Source organism: Staurois parvus, unplaced genomic scaffold, assembly GCF_062004578.1.
Source record: "Staurois parvus isolate SC_StPar_1 unplaced genomic scaffold, SC_StPar_1.0 ptg000783l, whole genome shotgun sequence".
NCBI lineage: Eukaryota > Metazoa > Chordata > Amphibia > Anura > Ranidae > Staurois > Staurois parvus.
Window position 1 is genome coordinate 170,968 of NW_028318579.1, and position 20,762 is coordinate 191,729.

The 20,762-nt window shown below is 42.1% G+C and overlaps 1 protein-coding gene across 16 annotated transcripts in view; it reads left to right on the forward strand.

Moving 5' to 3' along the window:
- Positions 1–20,762, forward strand: part of PTK2 (protein tyrosine kinase 2) — a 473,957-nt gene that overhangs the window by 127,638 nt on the left and 325,557 nt on the right. For all 16 annotated transcript variants that reach the window (XM_089654639.1, XM_089654641.1, XM_089654642.1 and 13 more), the window contains exon 3: positions 3,787–3,953. In XM_089654639.1, coding sequence (XP_089510765.1) covers positions 3,787–3,953 — 167 coding nt within the window. The remainder of the gene's footprint in view (positions 1–3,786; positions 3,954–20,762) is intronic.

Consider the following 20,762-nt stretch of genomic DNA (forward strand, 5'->3'; position numbering starts at 1 on the left):
CGTGCAATTTAGACCTGAGATTGGCTCCAATGCGTGCACTTCAGACCTTAGCTTGGCTCCAGTGCGTGCAATTTAGACCTGAGATTGGCTCCAGTGCGTGCACTTCAGACCCGAGATTGGCTCCAGTGCGTGCACTTCAGACCCGAGATTGGCTCCAGTGCGTGCACTTCAGACCCGAGATTGGCTCCAGTGCGTGCACTTCAGACCCGAGATTGGCTCCAGTGCGTGCACTTCAGACCCGAGATTGGCTCCAGTGCGTGCACTTCAGACCCGAGATTGGCTCCAGTGCGTGCACTTCAGACCCGAGATTGGCTCCAGTGCGTGCACTTCAGACCCGAGATTGGCTCCAGTGCGTGCACTTCAGACCCGAGATTGGCTCCAGTGCGTGCACTTCAGACCCGAGATTGGCTCCAGTGCGTGCACTTCAGACCCGAGATTGGCTCCAGTGCGTGCACTTCAGACCCGAGATCGGCTCCAGTGCGTGCAATTTAGACCTTAGCTTGGCTCCAGTGCGTGCACTTCAGACCTTAGCTTGGCTCCAGTGCGTGCAATTTAGACCTGAGATTGGCTCCAGTGCGTGCAATTTAGACCCGAGATCGGCTCCAGTGCGTGCACTTCAGACTCGAGATCGGCTCCAGTGCGTGCACTTCAGACCCGAGATCGGCTCCAGTGCGTGCACTTCAGACCCGTGATCGGCTCCAGTGCGTGCACTTCAGACCCGTGATCGGCTCCAGTGCGTGCACTTCAGACCCGTGATCGGCTCCAGTGCGTGCACTTCAGACCCGTGATCGGCTCCAGTGCGTGCACTTCAGACCCGTGATCGGCTCCAGTGCGTGCACTTCAGACCCGTGATCGGCTCCAGTGCGTGCACTTCAGACCCGTGATCGGCTCCAGTGCGTGCACTTCAGACCCGTGATCGGCTCCAGTGCGTGCACTTCAGACCCGTGATCGGCTCCAGTGCGTGCACTTCAGACCCGTGATCGGCTCCAGTGCGTGCAATTCAGCCCTCAGATCGGCTCCAAACCCTGCACCTTTAGAAAATCAGGGTACCACTACAGACTTCAGATCTCAGATCGGCTCCGATTCATGCACTTTAGACCTCAGATACGCTCCAAAACTCTGTACCTTTTGGAATGCAGTGTACTTCTGTAGACTGCAGACCTTAGATTGGCAGAAACGACAGGCTTCAAATCAGCCTCAGTGCATGAACTTCAGACCTCAGATCAACTGCAATGCAGGAACTTCAGCCCCAAACACTGTACGTTTTTAGGAAGGCGGAGTATCGGTGTAGACATGCAGGTAAGTGACCTTCTTTCACACAACATGCCAATGTCCTCAGCCACCGGCAGGTTTGATTCATGTCAGGAAGAAGGGTGCTTTCTGTGTCCCCTCTTAGGAGGGTACACACTATTGTCATTGGTTCAAAAGAGAAGGATGACCTCTTCAGTGAAGCCTGGCAAATGGTTATAACCCTTCCACACGTTATGCAGAAACATTAGCAGCAGGCACACTGTAAAATGCCTTTAAACCTTAAAAATTGAGTTTTCTACTTAGCTGCTTTTCGATCTGTTAAATATACAGTTGAAAGTAATTGTTATACCTGTTCAATAAGAGCAAAAAATACCGGTTGCCAGAAATCTGGGAATGTATCAGAAAATCTGTTAGGACTACAGAACACCTCCCCCAGTTTAATTGTAATGAGGGTGCTCTGTAGTTCTAACATGCTTCCTGTTCTGGGGTGACAACACTGCTCCCCCAAAGATACATTGCAGTGATTGAGCATTTTCACCCCAGGACAGAAAGTGTATCACTGGCAGGTTCACCAGGTGGGGAAAAAAACACACACAAAAAAGCCTAAACAAAGAAAACTAATGTAGCCACCAAAAACGAGGACTGGAAAATGGCAATATACTACTTTTGTGTTCTTAGCTATGATTTTATATAATATATATATTCATGTTTAATAATAATAATGTTTAACTTTGAACTGTTAACACATAAGCTTTGTAAACTGTATATGTGTACACACACCAAAAAATTAAATGAACACTTTGAAAACCCATCAGATCTCAATGGGGACAAATCTCCTGCTGGATCTCTATACTGACATGGACGGGGTAATGTGTGAGGAACGTAAGGACGCCCCATCGTTTGATGGAAATGAAAATGACCGACCTACAGAGGACTGAATTCAAAGACACCCCGAAAATCAAAGTGAAAAAATGATGTAGCAGGCGAGTCCATTCTGCTGAAATGTCATTGCAGAAACTCAGAATGGTCCTCAGTAGTTTGTATGGCCCCCACGTGCTTGTATGCATGCCTGACAACGTTGGGGGAGGGTCCTAATGAGACCACGGATGGTGTCCTGGGGGATTTCCTCCCAGATCTGGACCAGGGCATCACTGCGCTCCTGGACAGTCTGAGGTTCAACCTGACGTCGTTCTTAGGACCGAAACATGACATCCCAGAGGTGTTCTATTGGGTTTAGGTCAGATGAGCCGGGGGGCCATTCAATGGTATCAATTCCTTCATCCTCCAGGAACTGCCTGCATACTCTCCCCACATGAGGCCGGGCATTGTCTGCACCAGGAGGAACCCAGGACCCACTGCACCAGCGTAGGGTCTGACAATGGGTCCAAGGATTTCATCCCCATACCTAATGGGAGTCAGGGTGCCATTGTCTAGCCTGTAGAGGTCTGTGCGTCCCTCCATGGATATGCCTCCCCAGACCATCACTGACCCACCACCAAAACGGTCATGCTGAACCATGTTACAGGCAGCAGAATGTTCTCCACGTCTTCTCCAGAGCCTTTCACGTCTGTCACATGTGCTCAGGGTGAACCTGCTCTCATCTGTGAAAAGCACAGGGCGCCAGTGGTGGACCCGCCAATACTGGTGTTCAATGGCAAATGCCAATCCAGCTCTATGGTGCCGGGCAGTGAGCACAGGGCCCACTAGAGGACGTCGGGCCCTCAGGCCACCCTCATGAAGTCTGTTTCTGAATGTTTGGTCAGAGACATTCACACCAGTGGCCTGCTGGAGGTCATTTTGTAGGGCTCTGACAGGGCTCATCCTGTTCCTCCTTGCACAAAGGAGCAGATACCGGTCCTGCTGATGGGTTAAGGACCATCTACGGCCCTGTCCAGCACTCCTAGAGTAACTGCCTGTCTCCTGGAATCTCCTCCATGCTCTTGAGACTGTGCTGGGAGACACAGCAAACTTCTGGCAATGACATTTATTGATGTGCCATCCTGGAGTTGGATTGCCTGTGCAACCTCTGTAGGGTCCAGGTATGGCCTCATGCTACCAGTAGTGACACTGACCCTAGCCAAATGCAAAACTAGTGAAAACCAGTCAGAAAATATGAGTAGGGAAAACATGTCAGTGGCCTCCACCTGTAAAACCATTCCTGTTTTGGGGGTCATTCATTGTTGCCCATCTAGTGCACCTGTTGTTAATTTCATTAACACCAAAGCACCTAAAACTGATTAACAACCCCCTCTGCTACTTACCTGACCAGATCAATATCCCCGGAGTTTAATTCACTTGAGGCTAGACTCTGATTAAAAAGTGTTCCTTTAATTTTTTTGTGTGGATTTAGCAGTCTATGGATCATTCCATGGGTACATGCCCGATGAAGTGCAGCAGTTGACCTGTCTACACCAGATGTATGTTGGGGGAATTGTTGCTTCTTGTTGAGAGCTGTACTTTTTTTTTGGGGGGGGGGGGGGGGGGTGGCACATTTATAGTAATTCAGAAATAAATAGCCGGTCATTCTCTTTGCAGGGTATAATCCAGAAAATAGTGGACAGTCATAAAGTGAAGTGTGTATCTTCGTATGGATTACGGTTGAGTCACCTGCGGTCCGAGGAGGTTCATTGGCTGCACCCGGATATGGGCGTGTCTCATGTGAGAGAGAAATATGAGCAGGCTCATCCGCCTGATGAGTGGAAGTAAGTTAAAGTGGCCCTCTACCCCTGGTTGTGCTGTAAAAACATGTAATATAAACACTGGCCAAAAAAAAAAAAAAAACACCCTGAGCTCCATTGTAAACACAAAAAGTCCTCATCCACACTGGTTAGAAGACATGTGACTAAGGGGTCCTGCACAAGGATGTCTGAACCCAAGCAACCGAATTCTACCATATTTAACTACACCCCAATCCCTGGAAGCCCCAGATACTGCACACAGCCACTCATATACATGAAGTGGTTTACTCGGGTATATGCTGGTACTTGCGTAAACATTTGTATAGCATGTGAGCGTATTCCATGACATATAAAATTTTCTCTTCTTGGAATACCCACATGTTCTATATGGAGCAAAGCATTTAGTCCTTGCAGGGGGGTGCCTGTTCAGCTTTAAGGGCCACACCTCTGTATGAGCATTCTTTTCATGTGTAGATGCTGTCACGGACGCACGATCGCCACCCTCAACATGAGACGATCGCACGACCGCGACCACCAATACGTCACGCCCGCGGCGTCAGACCCCAGACCTTCTTGCCAAACTCATGACCAAAGGACCGGCCGATCTAAATCCGCTATGTGACGTGCGTAACAATTCCACACTCAGCTGCGCCCTGCACAACGATTGTCCAGCTAGTGGAACGCAATCGTGCACCGGCAGCCTGAATGCGCGTGTTACTGGGTCGGGTTAATTACGCAACTAACCCTCTACTGCCACCACCCCTTTTTGCACAGAGAAAGGGGACACTCTCCTTATCAATTAATACACTATAATGATTAAAATAATGGTCGGTATAACACGGTCCGCAGGCCAGTTATACAGAGATTAAAACAAACAGTAGTGTCTCTTCAAAGGCAGGAATTCGTGAATTGCAAGTAAGCGCTTAGAAACAGTTTAACACTTTCAGAAAGAAAGTTTTATTACTAAAAGAGTCAACCAGGTGCAATGAAATATTTACAAAGAAGATGTAACTAAGATATATATTTATATATACATAGAAAACAGCACAGCAAAGAGATAACAGGGAGAAGTTAAAAGGTTAAGTTACTTGCCATGGTCAGCCTTAAGGTAAGCAGATCCAAGTTGCAGAGCGAAGGGTCTTTGATCTCCTGCTGTTACGATGTTAAAATTGGGAGATGTGTTTAGCTTAACTTTTTAGGCTTGCCAGCCTGTCTTTGAAGTCCCCCTGCAAGGGGGGTGGCTCTGAGTACTGGCCAATACCCTGTTTTGGGCGGGATTGTCGGATGGACTCTGCATTAAAACTGACAGCTTCATAATTCATGATATGAAACATAGGTGACAGCTGACCTGAGGAATGTTCATTTAACTTCTGTCACCTGGCTGGTAGGGTTTATGAGGTTCCAACTTCTTTCAAGTCCATGAAAAAACTACCTTATCTTGGTTAGGAGGTGTGAGTTTACACAGGCCTTGGGACCAAGAGTCTGCTGTCTCAATGGGGGGGCTTTGTAGCTCTGGGCCCCCTGCTGCTCCAGCCTGCCAGCAACTGTTAACACACACACATCTGTCCCTGTGCCTTTCAGGAAGGGAGGGGGTAGGGAATAAAGGATTGAGGAATACTTCTAATAAAAAAGGGGAACTCCACGTCCATCTCTGATGAGCAAGTTTGCTACAGATGCACCTTGCATTAAAGTGGAATTCCAGGCAAAGCCAAACTACTCTTAAAGTATACCTAAAGACAAAACTTTTTTTTTTGGATAGTGTGGAGAGAAATTAGAATGTCCTTCAGTTTTTATTGCTGCCTGTGTCCCCATTAGGAAGATTTGCCTTCTCTGTTTGTCCTGGTTACCATCGTCATTGAAAGTAAAAGAAAATCCCAAATTTTGGGTTGTCCCCATAAAAGCAATAAAGGGGAAATCATACAATGGGGGCCCTAGTTTTAGTGACCTGGGGGTTCCCAAGGAAGTACTTTATTTGCAGGGATTTCCTCACACTTTCTGTTTGGCTATGTGACAGGAAGCGAAGGGAAATTTCTGCAGTGGGATACAGATGGAGAAAAAAAAGAGGTTATAGCCTTTCCTTGCAAAATCTCCCCCAAAATTTAAAACATTTGCACCTTCAAAATGCTCCCTTCTAACACCTATTATGACCTGTTTACGAAAGACCTGTATACTTACCAGTTTTTAGGCGCTTTGTCTGGTCACGGGATCCGGCTCCCTTGTGTCAGCCAGCAGCAGTTACAGGGGAGAGGAGGGAGCGATGACAATGCATCGGCCATAGGAGCCTGTGAGTGACATAACTGCTCCCAGGCTTTACCACCTGGTGTCAAGTGCTCTTTATTTTCCCCTGCAGCCGGCGCTAGCTGACACGGGAGGTCACATGACCAGACCTGAACGGACCTAAAATAGTTAAGTATTACTAATCATTCTTACACAGAATGGTTGGCTTAGGTGTTAGGAGGGGGGAGGGGCATTTTTAAGAGTAGTTTTGCTAGAATTCTAATTTATGGCTGCCAATTTACTTTGATTGGGCCCTTAAAGTGGTTCTGAACTCTTAAGTGTGTTTTTTTTTTTTTTTTGCATTAACCCTTTTCCTGCTTTAAGGTAAAAAAAAAACACTCCCCACTAATTGTTCCCCATACCCTTCTAAACACTTTCCTGAGCCTTTCAGCAATCCAGCGATGTTCCCGGCTGCAGGTGTTCTTCCTTCACTACTAATCTCACAGGAAACTCAGAAAGCTGAAGCCATTGGCTCCTCACAGGAAACTCAGAAAGCTGAAGCCATTGGCTCCTCACAGGAAACAACGAAAGCTGAAGCCATTGGCTCCTCACAGGAAACTCAGAAAGCTGAAGCCATTGGCTCCTCACAGGAAACTCAGAAAGCTGAAGCCATTGGCTCCTCACAGGAAACTCAGAAAGCTGAAGCCATTGGCTCCTCACAGGAAACTCAGAAAGCTGAAGCCATTGCCTCCTCACAGGAAACTCAGAAAGCTGAAGCCATTGGCTCCTGCTGCTGTCAGTCAAATCCTGTGAGGAGGAAGCGTAGGGTAGGACCGATCCATGCTACGGGTGTCTATGGATGCACACAGTCGGGCTCTGGAGCACACCTGCACGGATGCCCCTTACCTCCCCCAGAAGAGGAGGATCGGGGCTTCTCTGTGCAATACTTTTGCACAGAGCAGGTAGTTATCTTTTAAAAAACATCTTTTTAAATTCTGTTTTACAATCACTCTAAAGTATATCCAAGGCCGACTGTTTTGTTTCACTTTGACCCATAGGCACAGAAGGCAATGAAAAGAAATCTCTCCAAAGTGAAGAAAGTCCTATCTTAACTGTCAGCAAAACAAATGTCTCTTTTGGAAGGATTCTCCTTTAGGACCAGTTCACAGCACAAAAATGCACTCTGGATGCATTCCGGATACGTTTTTGCTTACAGTTCACATCACACGCAGTTCCGGTGCAGTTTTGATGCAGTTTGCCATGTTCCGCTATGGATCTGTGCAGAAAAAATGCAGCATGTTCTACTTTTTTTTTTTTCTGCACCGGAAACTGATTGCACTAGTGTGAACCAGGGTCATTGGAATACATGGAAAACACTGTGCATGCATTTTTGATGCAGAAAAAAAAGCTCACTGAACTGCATCAAGTGTGAACTAGCCCTTATTCTTAGTCACAACTTTAAAATTTTGGATTTCCTATCACATTCTGTACTAGTGAAAATGGTCACCATGAAAAATGGAGAGCATTAATCCCTCCAATCAGGACACAGACAGCAAGGAGGTCTAACTCTACACTACCTTTTCCAGAACAAAAAAAAAAAAAGTGTTAACAAGCATTAATGCACTATAAAGAGACCTGTACTGCTTTTGGCCAATGTGGTGGATTGCATTGCTTATCCACTTCAAGTCCGGACACTTTTACCCCCTTCCTGTCCAGCCCAATTTTCAGCTTTCAGCACTATCACACTTTGAATGACAATTGCGCGGTCATGCAACACTGTAGCCATATACATTTTTTTGCATTTTTTTGAGACAGATAAAACTTTATTTTGGTGGTATTTATTCACCACTGGGAATTTTATTTGCTATATAAATGAAAAAGTCCAAATATTTTGAAAAAAAGTTTTTTTTCTTATAATATTTTTCAAATAAATAATCTTTTTTCATAAGTCCAAAATTTATTCAGTTATCTTTTTAGTAAAAAAAATAACCCAAATTCGTTTATAACCAAAAATTATAATTTAAAAAAAAAAATGTTTATTTTTTTATATTTGTGTTTGTGCTTTTTTTTTTTTGTTTTGTTTTTTTAACATACTGCCACCCTAGCAGTACAGTGTCACCATAGTGACACTTTACTACTTGTGGGGGGTGATGAAGATTTTTTTTTTTTTCTTTTCTTTACACTGATCGCTTTTATACCCATAAAGGCTGTAAAAGCAATCATTTCTCCTCTCTGGCTGCATTCTTGCAGTCATTGAATAATACTCTGAGAGCTGTGATTGGTCACAGCTTGTCACATGGTACAAGGCTGTCGTCACATGCCTGATGAAGGGGTCCTGTGAGACTCCGAAACATTGCCTTGCTGTAACTGTGATCGTTCATTAAAACCTTTTGGACCCATATTGGTGATCCTTGGTGTGCTGGTAACATTTTTCCGTGCTGATTTTGTTTGGTTCCAGCCAACCGCCGCTGCAGCACCCTCTTATACACACAGCCATTTTTAACGCAGGATGTGTGCGTTTGGACTATACACTTGTGCCTTGTACCATGTGACCTCTGTGATCATTCACAGATTTCACACGTAGTAAGCAATGGTGTCAGAAGTGACATCTTGCTTACTAGTATTAATGTGATCACTGATTGACCAATCAGTGAACACATGATCGTACCTCACACAGAGGTCCTGTACAGCGATCGATCCCAGGGAGCACACACAGGCAGGGAAGCGGGAGGACGTTTATAAATGGCCACCCGCTCCTGCACTGCTCCCGTCCGGCCGTTTATGTACATGGGCCGGACGGGAAGTGGTTAAAGCAATGAGATCTGTTCATTGTGATGCACTGTAGTGCAGGTCTGTTTACACTGTATATGCGCATTGCACCATTCAGAATAGGCAGTGCATGTTTACCCCACATTGTAAGGGGTTGATCCAGCCTAAAGCATCACATGGCCTTTGCGGAATTTGAACCCCTGACCTCTGGACCATTCTGCTGGATGCTGTGAAGCAGCACAGGGCTGACCTCACTAGAATACAGCATTCAGGTAGGCTTTAATTTGTATTAAAACACAGCTGATCTGTGAACGATTCTTTCACCCTGGCAATCCCTCTGCCCGCTGTAGAGCAAAATTAATCCCTCCCATGTGATAGAGATTTAATCTGAAAAGCATTTTCATTCTCTAGTCTGTTTTATGTAAATCTGTATTTTAAGTTGTACAAATCCCCCAACAAACACGCACTTATCTGCATTCGACGATTCTTCATGCCAAGCGAGGAAATGAAATGCACAGTAGATAGTGGTAGACGGTTCTGTGTGTTCGCTGTAATTAGATTGATCTGGAACCGTAATGTTTCATATTAATGAATGTCTGACTCTTTCTTGGCAAGAGTCTTCCCGATTGGAGGTGGCAGGCTGTATTAATATTATGTCCTTCATGCTGGAAGCAGATGGTAAAAACAAGGTTGTAAATTCTGACTGAATGTAAAAAATACCACACTTCCATTTCTTTATGCTTTAGTGTTATGATAACAGTGAAAGAAAAATGTAAAGCGGATTGATTTACTGTGTACTAAAAAAAAGCAAGGCCTGATTATTAGATCATACCTCCCTGCCGGTATACAAAGCGAGATATTAAAGCTGTACTACTTGTGGATAAAAAGTTAAATTGTCTCATACCTGGTGGAGGGCGAGTTACATAGTTAATCTGGCTGAAAAGACAAAAGTTCATCCAGGTCAACAATAAAAAAAAGTTATAATCCTACACCCACAGTTGATTCAGAGGAAGGCAAAAAAAACTCAGCAAAGTATGATCCAATTTGCTCCTGCAGGGGAAATAATTCCTTCATGATCCCCGAGAGGCAATCGGATATTCCCTGGATCAACTTTACCTATAAATGTTATATCCAGTTATATTCTGTGTATCCAAGAAAGAATCCAGGACTTTCCTACAGCAATCCACTGAGCTGGCCACAACCAACTCTTGAGGGAGTCTATTCCACATTCTCACAGCTCTCACTGTGAAGAAACCTTTCCGTGTTAGGAGATTAAATTTCTTTTCCTCCAGACATAAAGAGCGCCCCCTTGTCCTCTGTGATGACCTCAGGGGGAATAACTCTACACCGAGTTCACTATATGAACCACTGATGTATTTATACATGGAGATCATATCCCCCCTTATGTATTATACATGGAGATCATATCCCCCTTATGTATTATACATGGAGACCATATCCCCCCTTATGTATTATACATGGAGATCATATCCCCCCTTATGTATTATACATGGTGAACATATCCCCCCTTATGTATTATACATGGTGATCATATCCCCCCCTTATGTATTATACATGGTGATCATATCCCCCCCTTATGTATTATACATGGTGATCATATCCCCCCCTTATGTATTATACATGGAGATCATATCCCCCCTTATGTATTATACATGGAGACCATATCCCCCCTTATGTATTATACATGGAGATCATATCCCCCCTTATGTATTATACATGGTGATCATATCCCCCCCTTATGTATTATACATGTTGATCATATCCCCCCCTTATGTATTATACATGGAGATCATATCCCCCCCTTATGTATTATACATGGAGATCATATCCCCCCTTATGTATTATACATGGAGATCATATCCTCCCTTATGTATTATACATGGAGATCATATTCCACTTATGTATTATACATGGATATCACATCCCCCCCTTATGTATTATACATGGTGATCATATCCCCCCCCTTATGTATTATACATGGAGATCATATCCCCCCCTTATGTATTATACATGGAGATCATATCCCCCCCATGTATTATACATGGTGATCATATCCCCCTTATGTATTATACATGGAGATCATATCCCCCTTATGTATTATACATGGAGATCATATCCCCCCTTATGTATTATACATGGAGATCATATTCCACTTATGTATTATACATGGAGATCACATCCCCCCCTTATGTATTATACATGGTGATCATATCCCCCCCTTATGTATTATACATGGAGATCATATCCCCCCTTATGTATTATATACATGGAGATCATATCCCCCCCCTTATGTATTATATACATGGAGATCATACCCCCCCTTATGTATTATACATGGAGATCATCCCCCCTTATGTATTATACATGGTGATCATATCCCCCCTTATGTATTATACATGGAGATCATACCCCCCTTATGTATTATACATGGTGATCATATCCCCCCTTATGTATTATACATGGAGATCATATCCCCCCTTATGTATTATACATGGTGATCATATCCCCCCTTATGTATTATACATGGAGATCATATCCCCCCTTATGTATTATACATGGAGATCATATCCCCCCCTTATGTATTATACATGGTGATCATATCCCCCCTTATGTATTATACATGGAGATCATATCCCCCCTTATGTATTATACATGGAGATCATATCCCCCCCTTATGTATTATACATGGAGATCATATCCCCCCCCTTATGTATTATACATGGAGATCATATCCCCCCCTTATGTATTTTACATGGAGATCATATCCCCCTTATGTATTATATACATGGAGATCATATCCCCCCCTTATGTATTATACATGGAGATCATATCCCCCCCCTTATGTATTATACATGGAGATCATATCCCCCCCATGTATTATACATGGTGATCATATCCCCCTTATGTATTATACATGGAGATCATATCCCCCCTTATGTATTATACATGGAGATCATACCCCCCTTATGTATTATACATGGTGATCATATCCCCCCTTATGTATTATACATGGAGATCATATCCCCCCTTATGTATTATACATGGTGATCATATCCCCCCTTATGTATTATACATGGAGATCATATCCCCCTTATGTATTATACATGGAGATCATATCCCCCCTTATGTATTATACATGGTGATCATATCCCCCCTTATGTATTATATACATGGAGATCATATCCCCCCTTATGTATTATATACATGGAGATCATATCCCCCCCCTTATGTATTATACATGGAGATCATATCCCCCCCTTATGTATTATACATGGAGATCATATCCCCCCCATGGTGATCATATCCCCCTTATGTATTATACATGGAGATCATATCCCCCCTTATGTATTATACATGGTGATCATATCCCCCTTATGTATTATACATGGAGATCATATCCCCCCTTATGTATTATACATGGTGATCATATCCCCCCTTATGTATTATACATGGAGATCATATCCCCCCTTATGTATTATACATGGAGATCATATCCCCCCCTTATGTATTATACATGGAGATCATATCCCCCCTTATGTATTATACATGGAGATCATATCCCCCCTTATGTATTATACATGGAGATCATATCCCCCCCTTATGTATTATACAGGGAGATCATATCCCCCCCCTTATGTATTATACATGGAGATCATATCCCCCCCCCCCCTTATGTATTATACATGGAGATCATATCCCCCCTTATGTATTATACATGGAGATCATATCCCCCCCCTTATGTATTATACATGGAGATCATATCCCCCCCTTATGTATTTTACATGGAGATCATATCCCCCTTATGTATTATATACATGGAGATCATATCCCCCCCTTATGTATTATACATGGAGATCATATCCCCCCCCTTATGTATTATACATGGAGATCATATCCCCCCCATGTATTATACATGGTGATCATATCCCCCTTATGTATTATACATGGAGATCATATCCCCCCTTATGTATTATACATGGAGATCATACCCCCCTTATGTATTATACATGGTGATCATATCCCCCCTTATGTATTATACATGGAGATCATATCCCCCCTTATGTATTATACATGGTGATCATATCCCCCCTTATGTATTATACATGGAGATCATATCCCCCCCTTATGTATTATACATGGAGATCATATCCCCCCTTATGTATTATACATGGTGATCATATCCCCCCTTATGTATTATATACATGGAGATCATATCCCCCCTTATGTATTATATACATGGAGATCATATCCCCCCCCCTTATGTATTATACATGGAGATCATATCCCCCCCTTATGTATTATACATGGAGATCATATCCCCCCCATGTATTATACATGGTGATCATATCCCCCTTATGTATTATACATGGTGATCATATCCCCCCTTATGTATTATACATGGTGATCATATCCCCCTTATGTATTATACATGGAGATCATATCCCCCCTTATGTATTATACATGGTGATCATATCCCCCCTTATGTATTATACATGGAGATCATATCCCCCCTTATGTATTATACATGGAGATCATATCCCCCCCTTATGTATTATACATGGAGATCATATCCCCCCTTATGTATTATACATGGAGATCATATCCCCCCTTATGTATTATACATGGAGATCATATCCCCCCCTTATGTATTATACAGGGAGATCATATCCCCCCCCTTATGTATTATACATGGAGATCATATCCCCCCCCCTTATGTATTATACATGGTGATCATATCCCCCCCTTATGTATTATACATGGAGATCATATCCCCCTTATGTATTATATACATGGAGATCATATCCCCCCCTTATGTATTATACATGGTGATCATATCCCCCCTTATGTATTATACATGGAGATCATATCCCCCCTTATGTATTATACATGGAGATCATATCCCCCCTTATGTATTATACATGGAGATCATACCCCCCTTATGTATTATACATGGAGATCATACCCCCCCTTATGTATTATACATGGAGATCATATCCCCCCTTATGTATTATACATGGAGAGCATATCCCCCCTTATGTATTATACATGGAGATCATATCCCCCCTTATGTATTATACATGGAGATCATATCCCCCCTTATGTATTATACTTGGTGATCATATCCCCCCCTTATGTATTATACTTGGTGATCATATCCCCCCCCTTATGTATTATACTTGGTGATCATATCCCCCCCCCCCCTTATGTATTATACATGGAGATCATATCCCCCTTATGTATTATACATGGAGATCATATCCCCCCTTATGTATTATACATGGAGATCATACCCCCCTTATGTATTATACATGGTGATCATATCCCCCCTTATGTATTATACATGGTGATCATATCCCCCTTATGTATTATACATGGAGATCATATCCCCCCACCTTATGTATTATACACGAGATCATATCCCCCCACCTTATGTATTATACATGGAGATCATATCCCCCCTTATGTATTATACATGGTGATCATATCCCCCCTCATGTATTATACATGGAGATCATATCCCCCTTATGTATTATACATGGAGATCATATCCCCCCTTATGTATTATACATGGAGATTATATCCCCCCCTTATGTATTATACATGGAGATCATATCCCCCCCCTTATGTATTATACATGGAGATCATATCCCCCACCCTTATGTATTATACATGGAGATCATATCCCCCACCCTTATGCATTATACATGGAGATCATATCCCCCACCCTTATGTATTATACATGGAGATCATATCCCCCACCCTTATGTATTATACATAGAGATCATATCCCCCACCCTTATGTATTATACATGGAGATCATATCCCCCCCTTATGTATTATACATGGAGATCATATCCCCCACCCTTATGTATTATACATGGAGATCATATCCCCCCTTATGTATTATACATGGAGATCATATCCCCCCTTATGTATTATACATGGAGATCATATCCCCCCTTATGTATTATACATGGAGATCATATCCCCCTTATGTATTATACATGGAGACCATATCCCCCCTTATGTATTATACATGGAGATCATATCCCCCCTTATGTATTATACATGGTGAACATATCCCCCCTTATGTATTATACATGGTGATCATATCCCCCCCTTATGTATTATACATGGTGATCATATCCCCCCCTTATGTATTATACATGGTGATCATATCCCCCCCTTATGTATTATACATGGAGATCATATCCCCCCTTATGTATTATACATGGAGACCATATCCCCCCTTATGTATTATACATGGAGATCATATCCCCCCTTATGTATTATACATGGTGATCATATCCCCCCCTTATGTATTATACATGTTGATCATATCCCCCCCTTATGTATTATACATGGAGATCATATCCCCCCCTTATGTATTATACATGGAGATCATATCCCCCCTTATGTATTATACATGGAGATCATATCCTCCCTTATGTATTATACATGGAGATCATATTCCACTTATGTATTATACATGGATATCACATCCCCCCCTTATGTATTATACATGGTGATCATATCCCCCCCCTTATGTATTATACATGGAGATCATATCCCCCCCTTATGTATTATACATGGAGATCATATCCCCCCCATGTATTATACATGGTGATCATATCCCCCTTATGTATTATACATGGAGATCATATCCCCCTTATGTATTATACATGGAGATCATATCCCCCCTTATGTATTATACATGGAGATCATATTCCACTTATGTATTATACATGGAGATCACATCCCCCCCTTATGTATTATACATGGTGATCATATCCCCCCCTTATGTATTATACATGGAGATCATATCCCCCCTTATGTATTATATACATGGAGATCATATCCCCCCCCTTATGTATTATATACATGGAGATCATACCCCCCCTTATGTATTATACATGGAGATCATCCCCCCTTATGTATTATACATGGTGATCATATCCCCCCTTATGTATTATACATGGAGATCATACCCCCCTTATGTATTATACATGGTGATCATATCCCCCCTTATGTATTATACATGGAGATCATATCCCCCCTTATGTATTATACATGGTGATCATATCCCCCCTTATGTATTATACATGGAGATCATATCCCCCCTTATGTATTATACATGGAGATCATATCCCCCCCTTATGTATTATACATGGTGATCATATCCCCCCTTATGTATTATACATGGAGATCATATCCCCCCTTATGTATTATACATGGAGATCATATCCCCCCCTTATGTATTATACATGGAGATCATATCCCCCCCCTTATGTATTATACATGGAGATCATATCCCCCCCTTATGTATTTTACATGGAGATCATATCCCCCTTATGTATTATATACATGGAGATCATATCCCCCCCTTATGTATTATACATGGAGATCATATCCCCCCCCTTATGTATTATACATGGAGATCATATCCCCCCCATGTATTATACATGGTGATCATATCCCCCTTATGTATTATACATGGAGATCATATCCCCCCTTATGTATTATACATGGAGATCATACCCCCCTTATGTATTATACATGGTGATCATATCCCCCCTTATGTATTATACATGGAGATCATATCCCCCCTTATGTATTATACATGGTGATCATATCCCCCCTTATGTATTATACATGGAGATCATATCCCCCTTATGTATTATACATGGAGATCATATCCCCCCTTATGTATTATACATGGTGATCATATCCCCCCTTATGTATTATATACATGGAGATCATATCCCCCCTTATGTATTATATACATGGAGATCATATCCCCCCCCTTATGTATTATACATGGAGATCATATCCCCCCCTTATGTATTATACATGGAGATCATATCCCCCCCATGGTGATCATATCCCCCTTATGTATTATACATGGAGATCATATCCCCCCTTATGTATTATACATGGTGATCATATCCCCCTTATGTATTATACATGGAGATCATATCCCCCCTTATGTATTATACATGGTGATCATATCCCCCCTTATGTATTATACATGGAGATCATATCCCCCCTTATGTATTATACATGGAGATCATATCCCCCCTTATGTATTATACATGGAGATCATATCCCCCCTTATGTATTATACATGGAGATCATATCCCCCCTTATGTATTATACATGGAGATCATATCCCCCCCTTATGTATTATACAGGGAGATCATATCCCCCCCCTTATGTATTATACATGGAGATCATATCCCCCCCCCCCTTATGTATTATACATGGAGATCATATCCCCCCTTATGTATTATACATGGAGATCATATCCCCCCCCTTATGTATTATACATGGAGATCATATCCCCCCCTTATGTATTTTACATGGAGATCATATCCCCCTTATGTATTATATACATGGAGATCATATCCCCCCCTTATGTATTATACATGGAGATCATATCCCCCCCCTTATGTATTATACATGGAGATCATATCCCCCCCATGTATTATACATGGTGATCATATCCCCCCCATGTATTATACATGGTGATCATATCCCCCTTATGTATTATACATGGAGATCATATCCCCCCTTATGTATTATACATGGAGATCATACCCCCCTTATGTATTATACATGGTGATCATATCCCCCCTTATGTATTATACATGGAGATCATATCCCCCCTTATGTATTATACATGGTGATCATATCCCCCCTTATGTATTATACATGGAGATCATATCCCCCCCTTATGTATTATACATGGAGATCATATCCCCCCTTATGTATTATACATGGTGATCATATCCCCCCTTATGTATTATATACATGGAGATCATATCCCCCCTTATGTATTATATACATGGAGATCATATCCCCCCCCTTATGTATTATACATGGAGATCATATCCCCCCCTTATGTATTATACATGGAGATCATATCCCCCCCATGTATTATACATGGTGATCATATCCCCCTTATGTATTATACATGGAGATCATATCCCCCCTTATGTATTATACATGGTGATCATATCCCCCTTATGTATTATACATGGAGATCATATCCCCCCTTATGTATTATACATGGTGATCATATCCCCCCTTATGTATTATACATGGAGATCATATCCCCCCTTATGTATTATACATGGAGATCATATCCCCCCCTTATGTATTATACATGGAGATCATATCCCCCCTTATGTATTATACATGGAGATCATATCCCCCCTTATGTATTATACATGGAGATCATATCCCCCCCTTATGTATTATACATGGAGATCATATCCCCCCCCCCCTTATGTATTATACATGGTGATCATATCCCCCCCTTATGTATTATACATGGAGATCATATCCCCCTTATGTATTATATACATGGAGATCATATCCCCCCCTTATGTATTATACATGGTGATCATATCCCCCCTTATGTATTATACATGGAGATCATATCCCCCCTTATGTATTATACATGGAGATCATATCCCCCCTTATGTATTATACATGGAGATCATACCCCCCTTATGTATTATACATGGAGATCATACCCCCCCTTATGTATTATACATGGAGATCATATCCCCCCTTATGTATTATACATGGAGATCATATCCCCCCTTATGTATTATACTTGGTGATCATATCCCCCCCTTATGTATTATACTTGGTGATCATATCCCCCCCCTTATGTATTATACTTGGTGATCATATCCCCCCCCCCCCTTATGTATTATACATGGAGATCATATCCCCCTTATGTATTATACATGGAGATCATATCCCCCCTTATGTATTATACATGGAGATCATACCCCCCTTATGTATTATACATGGTGATCATATCCCCCCTTATGTATTATACATGGTGATCATATCCCCCTTATGTATTATACATGGAGATCATATCCCCCCACCTTATGTATTATACACGAGATCATATCCCCCCACCTTATGTATTATACATGGAGATCATATCCCCCCTTATGTATTATACATGGTGATCATATCCCCCCTCATGTATTATACATGGAGATCATATCCCCCTTATGTATTATACATGGAGATCATATCCCCCCTTATGTATTATACATGGAGATTATATCCCCCCCTTATGTATTATACATGGAGATCATATCCCCCCCCTTATGTATTATACATGGAGATCATATCCCCCACCCTTATGCATTATACATGGAGATCATATCCCCCACCCTTATGTATTATACATGGAGATCATATCCCCCACCCTTATGTATTATACATGGAGATCATATCCCCCACCCTTATGTATTATACATGGAGATCATATCCCCCCCTTATGTATTATACATGGAGATCATATCCCCCACCCTTATGTATTATACATGGAGATCATATCCCCCCTTATGTATTATACATGGAGATCATATCCCCCCTTATGTATTATACATGGAGATCATATCCCCCCTTATGTATTATACATGGAGATCATATCCCCCTTATGTATTATACATGGTGATCATATCCCCCCTTATGTATTATACATGGAGATCATATCCCCCTTATGTATTATACATGGAGATCATATCCCCCACCCTTATGTATTATACATGGAGATCATATCCCCCCTTATGTATTATACATGGAGATCATATCCCCCCTTATGTATTATACATGGAGATCATATCCCCCCTTATGTATTATACATGGTGATCATATCCCCCCCTTATGTATTATACATGGAGATCATATCCCCCACCCTTATGTATTATACATGGAGATCATATCCCCCTTATGTATTATACATGGTGATCATATCCCCCCTTATGTATTATACATGGAGATCATAACCCCCCCTTATGTATTATACATGGTGATCATATCCCCCCTTATGTATTATACATGGTGATCATATCCCCCCTTATGTATTATACATGGTGATCATATCCCACCTTAATCTTCTCTTCTAAAGAGCGAATAAATTCAATTCCTCTAATCTTTGACAAGAAGACGTCCCTTATGCCTCCTGTCCAATACTCCCTGGAATTGGTGACAGGTTGTAGAAGGAGGCACAGTGGCACGGTGCTCTGTGGCAGTTCCTGACCCCATGGATGGTCAGATGACAATCTGGATACTGTTGGGATGCTAAAATGGAACTTGTGCAGTTGGAGCACAGAGACTCTAAAATGCAGGAATCCAAGCCGTAGTCAGTTTGAGACAACAATAACCCGAGTAGAAGAGGTATCAATCTAGCGGGCAGAATCAAAGTCAGAAGCCAGGTCGGGGTTGATATCAGATGGGCAGAAGTACAAAAACAGCAGCCTCAGGATAGAGACAGAACACAAGCCAAGGTCAGCAACCGATCAGGATCAAGTGGAGTCAGGAGGCAAGATGGGGATAACCAAGAAGCAGCTCTGATCACAAGTCACCTAAGCTGATGACCACTCCGCAATTCCTGTTGTGCCTTAAATAGTCCACTGGATGCCAAAAGCCAGTGCTGGCCATGCATGCGCATTAGCGAACAAAGATGTGCAGATGTACACACAGCCCTGATTCTCTGAACTGGTCCAAAAACTACACCTTACACACGTACAAATCTTACCACGTACTTGATCTTCCAGACAAAAATATGCATTTTTATACCCCATGTAATGTCCTGCGACTATAGTCATTGTGGACTATATGGACTAAATCAAGCTTGTCATGTTTCACATAACTGTCATATGCTTTTAAGTGTTTTCTATATTTTGTCTCTGCTCCTCCTTTTCCTTTGCATTAGTTAATGCTGTATAGATAGCCCACCCTTCTCCCCAGAAATGCATTGCAGCTCTAGCCTCATGTCATGAAGCAGGACAC